The sequence below is a fragment of the Pavona decussata genome, unplaced genomic scaffold, assembly GCF_977016875.1.
Source record: "Pavona decussata unplaced genomic scaffold, jaPavDecu1.1 SCAFFOLD_140, whole genome shotgun sequence".
Classification (NCBI taxonomy): domain Eukaryota; kingdom Metazoa; phylum Cnidaria; class Anthozoa; order Scleractinia; family Agariciidae; genus Pavona; species Pavona decussata.
In genome coordinates this window covers 2,992,785-3,012,470 of record NW_028145553.1, presented here as the reverse complement: position 1 = coordinate 3,012,470, position 19,686 = coordinate 2,992,785, and the positions used below count along the sequence as shown (strand labels likewise).

The following is a 19,686-nucleotide window of genomic DNA, read 5'->3' as shown; positions in this document are numbered from 1 at the left end:
GAACTTTTTCATTCATCTGAGCTTTATTTTCGCAGTTTTTAAACATAAATATCTTAAAATCAGAGACACCCATGAAGCTCAATATACATTTAGAATGTTTTGCTATCAGAAAAGACCCTTTGACAGAAAAGACAAAGTGTCAAGTTTTATTTTGCCAGAGATATTGGTGAAAAATGCTGGAATAAACAAAATCACCCTGTAAAAATTGACTCATTATTTACTTGAAAACGCTCTTACAGATTTTTTTCTAATTTCGCCTACAAGTTGTATAGATTGGGTGGTTTAAATCCCTAAAGTTTCGTCATAAAGTGTCTGACTAGATTTCGAGATAATCGACAATGTTGTAAATGAGATGCTATGCGCTTCCGTTGCTATGGTAATAGCTGTCGCTTGGAAACCGATAAGAAAATTAACTTTGATCATATGTTGAAACGATGATGTAGTATGAAGGAGATCGAAGTTTATCTTGTATGCGAGATTGTAATTTCAAAACTTCCACCCTAAGTACAAAAAAACTGCCTCGAGCCTCCTTAAGTAAAACAATTAAAAAAAAAATTTGGTGAAATTTTCATCTCTGGTCCGAAGAAGAAAATCATCGAGTTTGTCTATACGCGAAGATACTGCTCTTCTCAGAAACGTTGCCGGAATTGTATATGAAGCTTTGTAGTCCGCACTAATACCAAGCTGTGTTGAACTTCAACTGTGTTTTGACCCTGTATTAACTGCCGTAAAAGGATAACATCGCATTGAAAAGTGAACCTTCTATCAAAAACATGGAATGAATACGTTTTCATTCCAAGACAGCAAAATCTGTAACGTAAATTACATGTTTTGATGAACTTATTAATAAAAAATGAAACTTCAAGAACAGGAAATCATATCTTTATTTCAAGGTGTTTCCCTTGTAAATACTGACTGAGCTTTGCCTATGGTATCATAAATGGCACAGATACATGTCACTGAATTCATGATATCAAAATATAAAGTTGTAGTAACTTATAATGTTCAGGAATCCATTCTTGCTGTAATTGAAATAGTAAACTCGATCGGCCGACCACGAGCAAAATTCCAAGAACCAAACATTGAAACTATTTTTCTGTCTTCTTTCTGAAAACTCGTTTTTGTTGCAGTATTCTAATTAGTAGTTCAGCGTTTTTTACTTATTTCATTTGCACATGAGTTTCTCTGAGTTCATTTCACAGCGTATTAATTTACTTTTTTTCAAACAAACGACAACAATGTTCCTTATACTTCCATGATCAGTTTTTTTTAACCAAGGAAACAAAAATCATCTGATTTTCCATTGGGTCCGCTTTCAGACAAAAAAAAAATAATAATTTGAACGATTTGGTGAGATTTCCTTCTTCGGTCTAAGAAGAAAAACATCAACTAGCCGCGTTTTTACTACTGTTCTTCTCTAAACTGTCACGCAGTTTATAGTTGTACTTCCCGAAAACTTGAAGCGTCTTTAGAATATATCGTGAATAATAAATTTTGTGTGACTAGCTTCGGGGCATGTTTTACTGAAAAGAGAACTTCAAAAACGCAGAACTATATCTTTATTCCGATAAACAGTTCCTCATTGGTAAAAAATACATGACAAAAAAAGTAATGAAGGCAGAGACGGATATTTATAGGGCGTTGGTTGCACATTAATGTCTGAGGCAAAATAAACAAAACCGAACTATTGTGAGTAGGATCAAATTTAAAGAGCTGAGATTTAAATTCAGCCATTTCTTTTTTTAATTGTTGACTGAAAGCCGAATATTCAAGGCTCAGTGTGACTTCAAAAAAAATCCAAGTTGTGATCTATAAGATTTATCCAGCCCTGCGGCTTAACAGGATTGAAAATTTTATCCCGACAAACCGGGTTGAACTTTGCCGACAAAATTCAGCCGAGATAACTTAAAATGTAGCAACACAGAATAATTACGAAGTCCATGCCATGTTTTACGCTTTTTGTTTCGGATTGTGTATTGTTTGTCAGTTTCTAATCCAGAAACAAAAGTTCGTGAAGCTAAATCTAAATTTAAATAGTATTCCATTCGGTTTCTGACAGAAATATCGCATTATTTTTATGACTCTGTTGTAAACTGCTAAAGGGCTTTACAACAGACCATGCAATACAAAATTTAGTATTTGCACTCATTTAGTCATCGATCTCTCACTTTATAACGGTGCATCCTTAATATCGGACACTTTCAAATGAATTACTTCCACGCGAGAAAACGAAACCATTCAATCGTGTTTTACGACATGAAACATCGCAATCGTGTATCTTTGTGGCTAACTAATTTTTAAAGATCAAGAGGAAAGTGGACATAGAGCTAGCATGAACAGAAAATGTGTAGTTAGCTGTCTCAAATCGTCCATATTATACTGTTTAGAACTGATTCACACTTGATGAAAAAATCAAATTTTTCTTGACAATATTATCCGCTTGTAAAAATGCCTTTTATATATACGTTATTAAATTCTCGTAATTGTAGATATAACAAATGTATCAGGAGCATCGTGTTTAGTTAATTTAAAAATTCCTTTTCACGATTTAATTGATCATTCCCCTTTTCACGGTAAGCGGTCACCCGTTAAAAAAATATTTATCCGCGCGAGATTGTCTATTCGCCTCATTTATGTCCTTCTTCTCAAAACTGCTAAATTACATACGCCATACAATTCCCAAGCAAATGATGGTTTATAGTTGTGCTTACCTAAAACCTTTGGTGTCTTGACACTGTATTGTGTTTGATGAGTTTCAGTGATTTGCTTCGACGCCCGTTACATTGAAAAGTAAACAACAAAGATCGCATTTCTTCATTCCAAGGAAACCGAAATCAGATTGTCACATGTTGGGACGTCATACACTGAAAAAACACTTTATCAAACGTTATGAGCGTCAGAAATGGAAGCTTAGGGCGTTGGCTGGGTAAATATCCCATTATCAAATAATTAAAAGGTTATTCGCTTGGGCCGCTGGCCTACCATACCGTGACGGCCTAGCTAGATTTGGTCTGTTCACTCTGAATGATAGGCGTCAAGAACTATGAAGCAAGCTTTTTAAAAGTATCTCTAGCCCGCTAAATAGTTTACACAGCCTGTTACCTCCTAAGCATGAAGCCAAAGACAACACGAGAAGGAAGCCTATTTATAACCTATCACAAATGTGCACAGATCGTTACAAGTGCACGTTCATTCCCGAGATGTGCATCCGTGCTAACAATGCCCTGGAAAAGAAATAAATTACCAGTGTAGATAATGGTTTTCCTTTTTTTTGTTTTTTTAGCAACGTAAGATATTTTATATATTTCATAATATTATCGATACTCTTTGATTTCGTTACTATTATTATGTGAATTACCTTGATAATTTGTAAATTTTAGCGTAGCTAGTTTGTAAAAAATATCGGCCAATTGAAGAAGAGCGCGCCAATTTTTTCATCATTGAAATGGGGAAAGGGGGGAGAGTGAATAATAATATAAAAATAATTAAACCTCACCCTGCCCTAAAACCAACGATGAGTTCGCGCGCAAAGCAAAACGCGCCCTTTTTCCCATCATTGAAATGGGTGGGGGATGGTCTAAATATAGGGCCGATAGTTGAGACGAGGACAAAGTTGAAACGGGCGGGAAAAAATCAACGAACAAATATACCGAAGAGTCTGTCCCCAGGGGCTTTTAATTTTCTTCCGTACGTTTCTTTCTCGAATTAATTTTTTTCCCCGTCCGTTTCGACTTTATTCTTGTCCCAATTATCAGCTCCTGGGTCTTAAAGCACGACGTTGCTAAGGTTGTTAGTGCGTCCGGCTGAAAGAAATCAAAAGAGGTGCAGATTTTAAGGTAGTGGCGCAAAGCCCGGGGGAGGGGGGGGGGGGGCGATTGACCCATGTTTGGCTATAGGGGTGTCGCTGGGGGTTTGAAACCCTGACCCTGTTTAGGACGAAAATAACCTTAAATACCTACCCTGTGTAGGACAATATCCTCAATTTTAAGACCCTATTTAGGACAAAGGACAACATCTAGCTCTTGTGTTACACAAGTGTTTATTCAATTATTGGCATTAGTAATAACATTTAAAGGCCCACTGTCACTTACCAGACGTGATGTTCAACGCATTGAAACGCGAATACCAATCACAACAGATAATATAAAATAATACACTACCTAGAAGTAATGGTGAAAAATCTCAAAATTTCGCATTAACAGCGGTGAACCATAAGTGGAAACTCAATCGACGTGAAGCATTGTTCACTAAAATAAATACAGACTAACGTCTCTGATTTCGGATTTCCAAATACTCGACGACGGTCTTGCAACCATACCCTGTCTAGGACGGGTCCAGGGCAGACTCGTTTGAAATTATATACCCTGTTCAGGGCAGAGAGGCCAAAAACCATACCCTATCCGGCGGCACGACCCCGTATAGCCCATATAGGGGAGTACCCCCCCTCCCCGGGGCGTAAAGACAGAATCTTGAATAAATGATCGAATGATATGGATCGAAGGTAAGAGTTATATGTGATAACAGGACTGAGTGGTGGGTGGGTCAGATGTGGTGTCACTGGCTTTGAATGCTTTAGTACGTATGATGGTGTAAACACATTTTCGGATCTCACGTTTGACGAGAATAAACAAACGAATAAATAAATACGCGGTTGTTGAGTTGTTGTACGGTTCGTTGTTACATAAACTTTAAGCCGCGTCTGATACTCCCCCGCGGCGAGGTTGAATGGAATGGCTTGGTATTCAAGCGATGAAATGAAAAGTGTAAGAGGTACTGATGTCTATCCGTAGGACAACAGAGAAATGTTTGCCGAAAACAGAGTTTTTAACTAAGGAGCTGAGAAAATTCAAGGTCAAGCCTGTTAAACAGGCTAGCATCGCTCCTGCATTGGGAAGATCACACGTCTGGAATCAGGGCTTTCAAGCCATATGTAATTAACGCATTTTATAGCCAAGCGAACACTTTGCCAGTGTCCGTAAATGTGATATGAAAAACAATGAAATATATATTATGAAATTAGATCATGGATCGGCCTTTGCATTTTTTGTGGGAATACAGGTAGCCCAAAGGAGCTTACGTTCACATTAAGAAGTTAATTCTGAAGTATCATACAGTTCTCATAATTTCCTGATACAAATACTTTAATTTTATAGATGGTTTGAGTACCGTGTTTAAAAGCCCCAAATGGTGAGCTCGGGCTATCTATGTTGGAATCAGCTGGACGCAAAGATAATTTTGGAAAAACTGGCAACATGACACCAAATGAATGGTACTAGAAAATCATTACGGTCTTCGATTTTCATGCCGAGTCTTTACAGTGCCAAGCAAACCAGACCGTGACGTCACTCCAATGATTTTGCGCATTTGCCGAGAAATGGTAAAGGAAAACATAGTGAGTGTCCCCACCCTAAAAACTCTTACATTCTCCACGTGGAGCCCTAAGTAATGCTAATTCCTTGTATATGTCCAAATGCGCTTTACAACCCAACTGAGGATGAGCTACAGTAGCTGTTTGCATCCAATTAGTGCTTTCGCACTATCACCACACCTACCGCATTTATAAAATAAAAAAAATGCTTTGAATAATACATGAAATCAGTTTCATCAAAGTTTTATGTGAAGGACTGTGTACAGGCCAGATCCCCCGCGCGGACCCCACTGCACTCCTTGAACCGCTACTGTTATTAGATGGAAAAATATCGGTACAAACGTAACCACCTGTCATAACTGGTACATGGTACCTCTTAAGGGTAAAAATGAACCTAAGTACACTACCAACAAAAGAAGCTCTTTTCAGTGACTTAGTAGCCTCCCACGTAGACGTTCTTGGTGGTTCTTGGTGATTCTTGGGGCAGGAACGCGTGACAAACCCCTAAGATCGTCTGCGTGGGAGGCTAGTGGTCTCGATGCGCGGGTTTACTCCCGCTTCTTGACCCGACGGCTATGCCATGCTGATGAGCCCCAACAAGGGCGAAACAGCTGTCCGTGGCTGCCACTGCCCGGGTGATATGGTTGTGCGCATGCGTACGGTATTGGCCATACCACGGGGATGGTACGTGTGTCTCAGTGCTGATAAGTGTTGGTTAGTGACTTAGATGCATGGTTTTACAATTTTCTGATCCCCGGTCTTCAACGTCCTCCGAAGGGGAAGTAACACAAGTGTATGTTGAGGGGCCCGACTTCCTTAATTTTTTCGATCAAAACCGAGATTGGTGGGCGGGGGCGCCGAGATATTTCGTTTGATTGAGAGAAGCAAGTCGAGCGTTCGACAGCGGGCTCTCCACTTACCTGAATATCTGAATCTGACTCGTCCCTAGTCCGTCTCTCATGGTCGAGAGGAGAAACGCTTGAGAGATGCGCGGGGGAGGATGGGAAGAAAGAAGAGGCGGAGGCTCTTTTTCTTTCTTCCTTCTTACCGTCGTCTCCTTCGTTGCGTTGCCGTCCTAGTCTCCTCCCGACCGTATGATATCATAAGAGACAGCTGGGGACGAGTCAGGGATTGGAAGGGTGTGAATCCGCCACAGTGACATACCCGAAAAGGTTGCAGACTGAATAACTCTAACGGTGGTTGTCTTAGATTGAAGCACCTTAATTAAGCGATACCAGACCGAGAAATGTAACACTTAAGGATATTTTGACTATTCCCTCACGTTCCTGATGTGAGAATCTGCCCCGATCTGTTACAAAATAAATCCCAACACAGTGCTGATCCCTCTACAACAACGAGATCTAAATATCCATAATGACCGTGTCCAGTTGGAGAAAAAGCAATGCTTTAGCTCACTTATTACTTCTTCGAAGCAGTGAAAAGTCTTCTTAAACAGGAACAATCAGCACAGAAGGATATCCGTGTAGATCAGGATCAGCTGTTAGTTTTATTAATAAAACAACTAAACAATGAGGCTGATCGGACAACAACCTGCTTAATATTTCGGCGAGGCAAACCCAACCACATTATGCATTCGGTGAACCTTAGCGGTCAAATGACCTTCACCTCAACGCCCAATGATGGGCACAGTTATTATCATCATTGTTATTGGTCCACCCGGGATTGAATCCGAGACCTCCCACTCTGAGTCTAGCCCGGAAATCTACGGCCGCCCGGCCAACTAAGGCCAGGCTTGCTGCAGAGAAAATCATTGAATTCTGCTGAAGAAATTCGGTTTGGGCGTCTTTTAAGATCGGTTCAGTCGTAAGTACAACAAAGAAAGTGCGGCGAAATTTCTAGCCCTGCGTTTCCCTGCATTCTACCGGCTCTCATATCTCAGTTTTGTTTATGATATGTAGTCGAGGGCCTGAAAATTGAAAACACAGATACCTTGTTCTTCAGCTTTTAGAATTCTCGTCTTCGCTTGTCCAGCTCAATCTAGTGCCTGTCACGACATTTTATTGACAGTGAGGATGGGATACAACTTTGACAAACCTATGATTTATGAAAACTCGGACTGCAACTTTTCCGCAACTTTACTGAACCAAAGGAGTCTTTCACGCAAGTCGATTAGTAATTTAATGAAACATTATCGTCTGTGGGGATTTCAGATGCACTTTGATGTGAAATATTTATTGATTTTGTTTCGTATTCTTCGTGTGACGCTGGCCTACCAAGGAAAGCTTAACACAACACCTGATCGTTTCACTTTTTCGTTTGCGGTCGGTGATCACCTACTTGGAATGAAATTTATTTTTATAGGGAAAAACCCATCAACACATGAGATTTTGTTTCCGAATAACAACTTAGTTTTATTCCACCAGAAATGAAATATAAACAATAAATTTATTTTAAACTTGTTAACTTGTACTTGCGTGACCACTGCCATTTTTGAAAAAGATATTATATTAAAATTTCCTATGTGTTTACTCCCGTCAACGCTTGGATTTTAAATTACCCAAGCTTTCCTATAGTATAATACTTGCTACCAATTTCGATGTACCAGGAAACGATATTTGTCCGCAAAGTTCCAACAAATTCAAGTGTCAACGAAAATGCTGAAAATAGGAATCTTCGGACTTTGAAAACTGCATGTAAATAAGAATCCTCCAGCAATATTTTCATAAGACCGTATTCTCAGAAGGATTCCTTACTTAACTTCGTTGCCTAACTTAAAGGGCCCTAATCAGACACACCTTTGTTTTTGTTTATATGCAAGAGTTTGGCTATTATGTTTTATTCGGAGCATGTCGAAATGAATGAAATCACCGTGAAACTACTAAAGATAATGAAACATACTTTCAGGAACACAACTTACAGTAAAACGATAAGATTTCGCTTCACCATGCAATATCGATAATTTTGATGGCATCGAAAATGGCGAAGGCTGACTAGGGTCCTTTAAGATCGTTTCAATACACTAAGCCGTCTTCCTTCCTGAGCGATTTGAAAATGCACCAAATCCTTGTCAAAATTTAACGCCGGGTGCGACGCAATCACGGCATTTCGCGTTATGCCGTAATCCTCGAAAACGAAAAATCTTTGGAAAGTTTCAGTGTTATTTTGGTAAATAGTTCACTAAAGAGATTCTCTTGACAAAATATGAGCAAATCTGAAATTTCAGTTTTGAACGCGAGTTCTCGATATTCTCAGGCAGCCGCCCTTGATTTGTCGTAGACATGGTCACGTGGTCATTTCTGCCGTTTGCCGTTTGCAAAAAAAAAAAAAAAAAACAACAACAACAACAACAAAAAAGCATTACCCTAAATCTCTCTGTTGAGTCTAAGTGTCTTCGGAGGGCCCAGTAGTAAAGGGTTTCCAGTTATTTGGCTGGAGTCACATAAAATAATACTTCAAGATAGAATTCGTCTCGATAAAAGTGACCGTCTTGTGTTCGCTTGTCTCATCACTATGGTGAAAGCCTTTGTATAAAGTACTGTGTCTGGTTGGTCGGGCTGTTTTTCCAAACCTTTAAGCCTAAAAATACTGCTTTCATGTTAAGGTGAGAGGGTTGGGAATGATGATAATTGTGTCCAGTTTTTAAAACATGAAGAGACTTGAAGTGTTTCCCTCACCACAGCCTTCCGCATCGCATCCTAGTTGATCCCTTTTTGTTAAGTTGCGATTGCAGTTTGTCGCGGAGCTTCAATTTATACACCATGGTGGGGATAAAGAACGAAATGCAAATTTTCCTAGATATGTAAAATAACTATTCAAATAAGCGGCTTGCTAAAAATACGTCATGTTTCCTATCCGTTACAGTGACTGGTCAATCTAAAGCCCCCACCATCGCAAAGGGATACCGTTCCCCCATATCTTATTCCCATTGCTTTAACAGTTCACTGTTCACTATTGGAGGCCAGGCATTAGAGAGAGGCAATGAGAAGCACATTTGTTTTCAAGGAAATGACGCTATGACAGATGAAAATTCTAAAGCCCTAAACACGTGACCACATCATCTCTCCATTCAGTTACGATCTGTAGTGAAATATGCGAGCTTGGATACTAAACAGGGTCGCTACTCATCTGCTTTTAATTTACCATTCCCTTGTTCAAGAATAGTAAACCAAAGGGTTGTCTCTTTTAAAGAACAACGTTTTTATTACTTGTTAAGTGTTAACATTCTGAAACTAAAAAGCTATACTAAGTTTTACTTGTTAGAGCGATTTTCAATTGATTGTCGAAAGTAATTGCGTTTTTGCTCTGGTTTTGCATCACTACGCTCTGTGATTGGTTGATAAAACTCGCGCCACTTTCTCAACCAATAAGATGTAAAACCCTAAACCAATCATGTTTTGGCCGCACGCGTTTTTCCGCGCTTGGTTCCGGTTACATGTATTTCAGTTCTTTGAATTCTGATTTGTTTATTGCACTGTTTGCACCTGTTGTGATTGGCCAGAGTAATGACTTTGGTTTTGGTTTTACGACACTCGATTGAAAACCGCTCTAACATTCTTATACTTGTCAACATTCTGAAATAATAAACTAAGTAATCTATACTGAGAATGTTATCCTGTCACATGACAAGTATCTCCTGCAATCTGAGCTTACGTCTCTTGTTGTTTCATGTTTCTTATTTTTTCTTTGAAGGTAAAAGGCAAATCAAAGTGATCACATCATCCTGAGATTTTTCTCTTGAATTATCTTTTTCATGTAGATTAAATTCTTTTTCCAGGTGGGCGCCTTACAAAGAACCTTGTGCCTGATTCGGGCTAACCCATTTGGGTTCTCTCTTAATATTTTCCCCAATAAAGCCGTTTAGGAGGGTGCTTTGCTGTGCTTCTGCGCATATGTTCTACGCATCTCGTGATAGTCCGCGAACTTCTAATTTCTTAAGGGAGATGCCTACTAATTGAAAGAAAGTAGGAGAGCTGACAGCAGAAACCTAGTTTTCATGTTCAGGTATTTCACAAACTTGAGAAACAAAATCAACCAATTAAAGTTTTGTACAAAAATTTATTCAGGCTCAACAGTTTTCCTTGCTTACGATTAAATGGACTTTTTAATAAGAGGGCGATAGACATTGAAAAGCTAACCTTAATTAAGTTAAGTTCCCAACTACTGTATTATGTTGTCTCTAATACAATTTATTCTGTGCGTGAGTAATATTATAACCTTAGACCATACAGTATTTACTGGAGAAAGCAAAAACTCAGTATTTAAAATGAAGCGCTAATCCAAGGGGACCCTTTCAACGCGACGAATCACAATTTTTCAGACGTTTTGGTAGGGATTCAGGGAAACGCCATATTCACAAAACTTAGACTTCTTCTGTGAACGGAAAAACATTTGAAAACCAAATATGTGAGCGCCATATTTCAGACGTTGAGGTAGGGCTTCAGGTTCTACAGGGAGATGCCATCTTCACAAATTTCGGCTTTTATTGCGAAGACGCATAAACGATTTTTGCATTCTTTACATTTTTTTAACAAATGTCATTGTTTATTACGAGTTTGTACCAAGAGATCCTTCTCTCCATTTCCATGCCGGTTGTCGTGGTGAGTTTCAGTGATTTTTGGAATATCCAGAATGTTTTGAATTAGAATTTTGTAAATTCGTAGCTTGATCAGCGGCCCAGCCTATGATGACCTTAATTTAAATTTCTGTCAATTTTCATTTAGGGTTTTGCTTCGTTCACTCCTGGACATTTTTAAAACACTCCATTTTTTGTGAGATGGTAAAAACGGGGACGTAGTTAGTCTCTCAACGAGAAGGGATAAAACTTATTTCAGTAAACACGGCTGCCTTAAGCTTCAATATTACTCTGACTTTGTCCTATTTAAAATAATTATTTATCCTAAAAACAAAACTAGTATGTACTGTACAGTTAAGACTCGATTATTTGGCTCTCTGGAGCTGTGCTTTTACCCCTAGTATCGAGTTACATGTGCATGTTTTTAGAAATCTCGACTGGGTAATATTCATCAAGAATTCGGTACCATAGAGTAAGGAGCGGGAAAATCGAGAAGAAGACCAGATAATCGAAGTTTCTCTTTGCAATTCATAAGCAAACGTTGTTAACTGCCATTATGGCCTCTTAAACTGGTACTCGACGAATAAGCTACATGGTGGAACGCGTTTTTGTGTCTAGGTTCCACCCGGCAGCTAGCTGGTACCTATTAACACTGTACACCTGACTTAAGATTGCAGCGCATTGGGACAAATTTTACTATTTTAATTCAACACTTGAAAAATCTTGAATAAACTGCGCTCAGGTATGAAAAAAAATCAGTTTTTTGCAAATTTCTAATTAAACATATTGTGATTGAAGCTTTCTGGACACTAAGTTACCTTCTAATTTCCTTGACATTTTTAGCAATCCTAGTTTGTGTAAAACAGATACAGACAAAGTATATTTCAATTACCACAGTGGCCAAATTACCTGATTAAATCTATTGATCAAACCGAATATTCATTTTCTCTCCTTGTCGACGGAGTTTCACAGTAACTTTGGAAACAAGCTCATTTTTATGTATACATCTCAACTACATTAAACAAATCTTAATTTTAACGTTTAAACCTTTTTTTCGTGCTGCTCGATTCTCTGCAGTTTAATTTTTGTATTGGGAACAATTTTACCATTTTAATTCACCACTTGAAAAATCTTCAATAAACTGCGCTCAGGTATGAAAAAAAAATCAGTTTTTGCAGAAGCAATTTCTAATTAAACATATTGTGATTGAAGCTTTCTGGTCACTAAGTTACTTTCTAATTTCCTTGACATTTTTAGTAATCCTAGTTTGTGTAAAACAGATATAGACAAAGTATATTTCAATTACCACGGTGGTCACATTACCTGATTAAATCTATTGATAAAACCGAATATTCATTTTCTCTCCTTGTCGACTCATTTCCACAGTCACTTTGGAAACAAGCTCATTTTTATGTATACATTTTAACTACATTAAAAAAATCTTAATTTTAACGTTTAAGCCTTTTTTTCTTGCAGCTCGATTCTCTGCAGTTTAATTCTTGTTTGTTTTCGTTTTGATGTTTTCCTGTCTTTGAGCAGTTATAATTTATGAAATAAATGTTTGCGATGAACAAATATTAACCACTTGTAAATCAAGAAAAAAAATTACGGCTCCTTACTATTAACATCTGAGTATATGGCAGAATTTACAAGAGAATCACACCTTTGATGAAGAGAAGTCGGTCTCTTTTGATTCCTGAAACCTATTTTCTTGCCGTTTTATACAAAAATGTCTCTTGTTCCTCAACTCTACTATGACGGGTCTACTATAGTTCTATGGAAGAAGCCAAGTAGAAAAAATGAAAAAAAAAAAAAAAAACATACAAAAATAGCAATGTTTTGTCCAACCAAGTGAGGATTTTGGCAAGTCCTGGACTAGGCAACTATAAATCAATTTAATATATTGCCGTGAAACGTTTCTCGACCTAAAAATGTTAAGACATTTTTGTAGTGTAAATAGTTAAAACAGTCTCTAAAGAGTCCAATCCTTATCTAAAAAGCATTTGAAATGAACTGTACGGTAGACATTACTCCTTCGATAAGGACTTCAAAACAATCGTAATCACATGATACTCAAAATAAACAAGTATTTACAGTCTCTTGGACGAGTTTCTAGCCATCCTTGTCTTGTCATAATGGTTCTCCATCTATAATCCATCAAAAATATTGATTACAGCTCTGTGTTCAAAAGCTATAAAGCAAAAAAAAAACAAGAAGGCGAATTAGAGTAAAAGTTAAAAACGTCTGCAATAATTATGCAAAATAGTGTTGTTAATCAAGGAGTTTTTTTCCATTTTTTTCCATCTGTTTGTCTTCCCTCTTTGTTCTGTCATTCAACAAATGATTTAGATATTTCCTAAAACATCTCGAACATCTCTAAATGTGTTAGTTCAATTTTTAGATGGATACTGTATCGCTTTCAGATTAGCCCATCCCCTCCCTCATGCTTTTAAAACCGTAAAAATATCACCAAGCTGAAGGAGATATTATTTCGCACATCAGTAAGAAACCACGAAAAGGTTACTCATTTTCGAGTGAAAATTTTACAGCGGGGGAATTGAAAATTTCCCTATGGTAAAAAAGTCTTTAATGGTGACATAAAAAAGTCACTGATCTCCCCAAACCCAAGTAAACAGAAAAACTGCAACATTTAAGACTTTATAGAACTTTTGCTTTTTCCCATCGAATGGGAATGTATTAGGTTCCAAAAAGTCAAATAAAATCAGCTGCAAATAACTTTAGTAGATAGCTACTAAATTCTCTTATTTCAAACGTTGATCAGTCTACTCACAATTCATTTTCGCTACTCAGTCTTGCCTGCCCAATTCTAGGGTGACATCATCACCAATGAGTACAAACGGAGCCCAGAAATCCACTGCACTAAACTCATCAGATTCTCTCATGGATTTCATGGCTTGGCTCAGAGCTGCACTGGCACTTTCACCTTTCACTAAGTGCTGATAGAATATTTTCATGAACTCCATAGTAGCCTCGTCATCAATCGCCCACAATGACACCAGGACAGACCGAGCACCAGCACCCAAAAATGCCCGTGCGATGCCAACCACACCCTCAGCCTTAATCTCCCCACGGCCACTATGACAGCAACTCAACACAACCAGTCTTGCTCGCATCTGAACATTCAGTACATCTCTCATTGTTAAAACGAAATCTTTGTAGACAGGAGTCCGTGATACCGGTGAAGGATTTGGTGCTAAAGCAATTTCTCCTGTTGCCATCCGCCCATGTGCTGCAATGTGTACCAAAGCAACCGAGGAGAGTCGTTTCAATACTTCATTCTTTGTTGCATGCTCTCCAATAAGAGGCGTGGTTTGAAGTATTCGACCAATCATCTGCACTTCTTCTCGTGCGAATGGCAGCTGGTCAAACTTCGTTCCCTCAAACGTAACCTCTTTTATCCAAGGATCACCCACGAGAAGCGCGCCACTCTTACTGTGGTAATCAGCGGGAGAATCTGCGATCAATTTTAAACTCGTCAGTGATGGAATCACACGGACTCTGAAAGATTCGCAGAAGTACTTTGAATCTGAGTCCATGAATGCAGCGAAAGGAACCAAACACAATGGACCCTCCGGGACGAATATTACTTCACTTTCAAGTAACAAATCTTGGATGGGACTGATGAGAGTCTCATATAATAAACTTAAAGCATTAATCGGAAGATTGGAGGACTGCTGATTTTGCCTCTCATCTGGAGGGGAACTCTCATCTGCAAGGTTTTCGTCCCTCGTCATATTTAATGAACGATCCTCACATTCGACAGCTTTACCACGAATTTTCTTCCTTGTGGTGTCCAAGAAAGTTTCGGCATCAACTTGACCCTCGGGGATTTGCTTTCTTCTTAACTGTACATCCTTTCCTTTCTTTAAAACCCACCAAATCATTTCTTGGTGCTCAAGCGCGAAGAAAACTGTAGTAGAAGGAAAACCACTTAACTCAGCTATAGCCTGTATTTCTGTGGCAGATTCCTTTCGGTATTGTTTGGATGCATACCTGAACTCCATGAGATCATTCAAAGCCTGTGCACGCCCCTGCTCAGCAGATAAAAGAGCCTCCATAATCTTGCCTTGCTTTAAAAACAAACGCCATAAACTAACGTACGCAGTTTGGAACAAATTCCGCATGCTCACTTTCCAGTCATCATTAACCCCGAGATCATGCCTTACATCATTCAACGTAGCTATACTATGTTGATGACAATCTACAGCCTTGCTTAAAAAGCCCGTTGATTGAAAGGCAACTCCAAGGTTATGAAAAGCTGTAGCAATTGAAATTTTGTCTCCCACTGTTTTTGCGATTTCTAGGTGACGTTCATGGTAGTGTTTGGCTTTTATGAAATCTTTGAGTTCAAAATAAGCGCAGCCTAGATTACCATAAGCGCTTCCTTCACTTGTGACATTTCCCAGTTTTCTTGCGATTTCTAGGCTCCATTCATGGCAGTGTATGGCTTGTTTAAAATCTCCGAGGCTGCGATAATCGTCGCCTAGATTACCATACGTAATTCCTTCACTTGAGACGTTTCCCACTTTTCTTGCGATTTCTAGGCTCCGTTCATGGTAGTGTATGGCTTTTTTGAAATCTCCGAGGTTGTGATAATCGTTGCCTAGATTACCATACGCCTTTCCTTCACTTGAGACGTTTCCCACTTTTCTTGCGATTTCTAGGTTCCGTTCATGGTAGTGTATGGCATTTTTGAAATCTCCGAGGTTGCGGTAATCGTTTCCTAGATTACCATACGAAATTCCTTCACTTGAGACGTCTCCCACTTTTTTTGCAATTTCAAGGTCACGTTCATGGTAGTGTATGGCTTTTTTGAAATTTCCGAGGTTTGCATAATCGTTGCCCAGATTACCATACGCAATTCCTTCACTTGAGACGTTTCCCACTTTTCTTGCGATTTCTAGATTCCGTTCATGGTAGTGTATGGCTTTTTTGAAATCTCCGAGGTAGCGATAATCGTTGCCTAGATTACCGTACGCCATTCCTTCACTTGAGACGTCTCCCACTTTTCTTGCAATTTCTAGGCTCCGTTCATGGTAGTGTATGGCTTTTTTGAAATCTCCGAGGTTTGCGTAATCGTTTCCTAGATCACCATACGCAATTCCTTCACTTGAGACGTCTCCCAATTTTTTTGCGATTTCTAGGCTCCATTCATGGTAGTGTATGGCTTTTTTGAAATCTCCGAGGTTCTGATAATCGTTGCCTAGATTACCATACGCAATTCCTTCACTTGAGACGTCTCCCACTTTTTTTGCGATTTCTAGGTGCCGTTCATGGTAGTGTATGGCTTCTTTGAAATCTCCGAGGATGTGATAGTCGTTGCCTAGATTACCATACGCCTTTCCTTCACTTGAGACGTCTCCCAGTTTTCTTGCGATTTCTAGGTGCCGTTCATGGTAGTGTATGGCTTTTTTTAAATCTCCGAGGTTGCGATAATCGTTGCCTAGATTACCATACGCCTTTCCTTCACTTGAGACGTCTCCCAGTTTTTTTGCGATTTCTAGGTGACGTTCATGGTAGTGCATGGCTTTTTTGAAATCTCCGAGGTTGTGATAATCGTTGCCTAGATTACCATTCGCCATTCCTTCACTTGAGACGTCTCCCACTTTTATTGCGATTTCTAAACAATGTTCATGATAGTATATGGCTTTTTTGAAGTCTTCATAGTTGTAATATGCGTTCCCAAGCCTCCAATAAATATTCCCCTCCAGTAATTTGCCTCCCGTTTTCTTTCCAATTCTTAGTTCACGTTCGTGGTATTGTATGATTGCTTTGAGATTTTCGGGAATGTCTTTGTCAAAGATGCAACTTTCTCTACAGCTGTCGTTTGCATCTCTGCTAGTTTTGACAAAAAAGGTGCCTCTTTCCTGTCAAATATAAACATAAATGGTTTAATAACAATTTTCCAATTATGGACACTGTTACTTGCGCTTGTTCAATAAATGGCATTCGGAAAACTTGTTTGATGATCATTTGTTTTAAACTTGGTGTTGTAATAGGCTCCAGGCTGCTAAATATTACACAACGAATCTACTTGATTCTCGACTGTAATTAACAAAAACACTTTTACAAGCAATCTTAATCATCTTAATCGACATTGTCGTCATTATCATCATCATTGCTACTGTAATGTCTTAACAAAACGTGCAAGTAAAACAGTGATTTATCGCCTTTCGGAAGTGGCGAATTGTGTGACAAAATAAGTGCATTGTAAGTTTGCCTTGTTTCTTTTATTTGTTTCTTTCTTTACTTCTACTTACTGTTCTTTCTCAGTGAAGTGAACGAGATATTATTTCCTAGAGGAAAATTTACCACTTTATGACGGTTAGAGTGGAAAAGCGACGGACCCCAATATGGAAAGTAATTGAACAGCTTAGATAAGTAAATGAATCGAGTTTCATTTGGAATTCTTATGATCGCTAAGCAGTGAATTTTTCAAACCTCACTACCCACCCACGCCGCCCACTAAGTGTTAAGTACATAACGAGCATTTCAGTCAGTTCATTGGTAACCTTCCGACAGATCCAGCAGCTTGGAATATCACCGAGAGCATAGATTGTGAAGAATCGTTGTGAGCTCTTGCCACTCGTCAGTCTAGGAACTATAACAGGATTTCTTTGTATGGAAGCTGGAGAGGTTCAGGTAATCCACATTCGGTGAGAAAACCAAAAACTAGCAATGCTAAAGGGTTTGTAGAGTGCTGTTCAGTTGAGTATTAAAAGCAATTTCGCGTTTGCTTTGGTTTTGCTATACTGTCCTCTATGTTTGGCTGGCAAAGTTCGCGCCATTTTCTCAACCAATGGAAGTCAAACCAAAACCAACAGTGACTTGCTCCTGCACGATTTGGCTACATGCATTTGCTTTGAATTCTGATTGGTTTATTTTGCTGCTTACGTCTTTTGTAGTTCGTCAGAGTAATTACGTTGAGTTTGGTTTTGCGACACTCAATCGAATATCGCTTTAATGTTAACCTTCTATAAGCATGGCTAATGAAATCGTTTCTGTTAACCAATAAACACTTCCAAGAAAACTTGTTGAATTGATGTTTATCAAACTTACTGTTTGACTTTCTGACAGATCCTTCGTTGCCTTTTCCCCAGTACCTTGCAGCTTGTTTTGCTCGCTAACCGACTTGCCCTTTAACTCCATCAACTTCTGATTGTTCTTGTCAATCTTACATTAGTCAAGATTTCTAATACGTGAAAAACAAAGGTTTTAAAGGTTTTCAGAAAGCCTTTCGGAGAATACCGACAATAACGAGAGGTAATTGGCTTAAAATATTTGTTAACTTTGACCCTCAAATTATTACGTATGAGGATTAGTCTAGCAAGTTATGTTTCGACCTAACACAGTCTGTCACAAGTCAAAAGCCTAAAGAAAGATTCAAAGGAATGTTTCAAAACGCTGCGATTTAATAACGAAAAACGGTTAATACCAGAGTAACTTATAAATGTCAAAATATCAATGTCCTTGCCAGCATTTGGATGCCTCTTGGAGTGGAACTTTTCAAAAGAAAGTCCGCATAGTCTTATGATAATTAGTTACACACAAATCGAAAGGAAGTCACAATCAGTTTATTTTTCTTAAATTAGTTCATACTTACCAATGGTCACGTTTCTGTCATTTAAAGGTCGCAGAACAGATAAAAATTTATGTTTCTTTTTATTTGTTAGTGTACAATGAAGGATACTGCTAATCCCTTATCACACCAGCTGATGGCTTCCTCAAACTGATTCAGCTGAAAACAAGCACTTGCTCCTAATAAAACAGAATGATATTTTACTTGACTTATGACAGATCAGCCAGCATCATGCCTCCACGAATTAGTTATAAAATAAGAAAAGCACTGTGGCAAAACTTTCCCCTCCCTTGTGATTAACACACAATATCACACATGAAATCACTGGTTGCCTTCATAAATCTGGCCAATAAACATACTTTATAAATCAGTGAACATAACCTGATTATATTTTCATTAACTGTAGTAAAATAATCGATAAAGAGTTTACAACTCAAATACTTTTTAAAACCCCGACATGCTTTTCTACATCTTTAACGTCTGATTACCTCAAGTGTACTTAAGTGACACTTTCCCTAAGAACGGTCCACTGCGTTTCGGGTCGAAAAAAAGTTTGCCCTTAAACTTTGCCCACTAAATCATCTTGGGTCATAAGTAAATGAAATGACTTTAGTTTTCGGAAATACGTTAAAATATATTTTTTACAGGTCACAACAGTCAGAGCGTTCGAGGACCTAAATTTGAGCGTGGCGAAAGTAGGAAGTTGCATAAAATTGAAGAGCTCGCTGCTCGAAAACCAGGAAACGCCACAAAAATTCATTATAATTCTTGAGTCAAGTGTCCCTTCAAAGGTATGAAATGCATGTTTATTTTGATTTGTTTGAATTATTACGGTCACAAAAACTAATATTTATTAACCCTCGTTAGAACGCTTACTGAAAACCGGTGAAAGTACCCTGTCTTTGCCGGCATTTATTTCACAAGTCCAGACCGACCCATTCTAAATTCCAACTGAACTTTGCTAAACAGATGTTAGGAAGCATAGAAATATAAAAATACGTTGCGCTTTTTATCTTCCTTGACCACAGCGACTTCGCACTTTTGGTGCTTTTTCGAATGTGAAACCCGCATTATGCAAATGAGGTTGTCGATCAAATTCAAATTGTTCTAAGACCTTCTAAATTAAGACATTCTTAATCGCTAAATTTCACCATTCTAAATTCACTACACCAAAAAGCACACAAA

The 19,686-nt window shown here is 38.5% G+C and overlaps 1 protein-coding gene across 1 annotated transcript in view; it reads right to left on the bottom strand.

The window, feature by feature from the left end:
- Positions 1–11,994: 11,994 nt before the first annotated feature.
- The window catches only part of LOC146467025 (uncharacterized), a 152,563-nt gene continuing 144,871 nt past the window's right edge, over positions 11,995–19,686 (bottom strand). Inside the window, exons 12-13 of the mRNA XM_085126677.1 lie at positions 13,693–16,789; positions 11,995–13,092 (exon numbers count right to left, since the gene is read on the bottom strand). Of these exons, the coding sequence (XP_084982803.1) occupies positions 13,709–16,789 (3,081 nt within the window). The 3' untranslated portion in view covers positions 11,995–13,092; positions 13,693–13,708. The remainder of the gene's footprint in view (positions 13,093–13,692; positions 16,790–19,686) is intronic.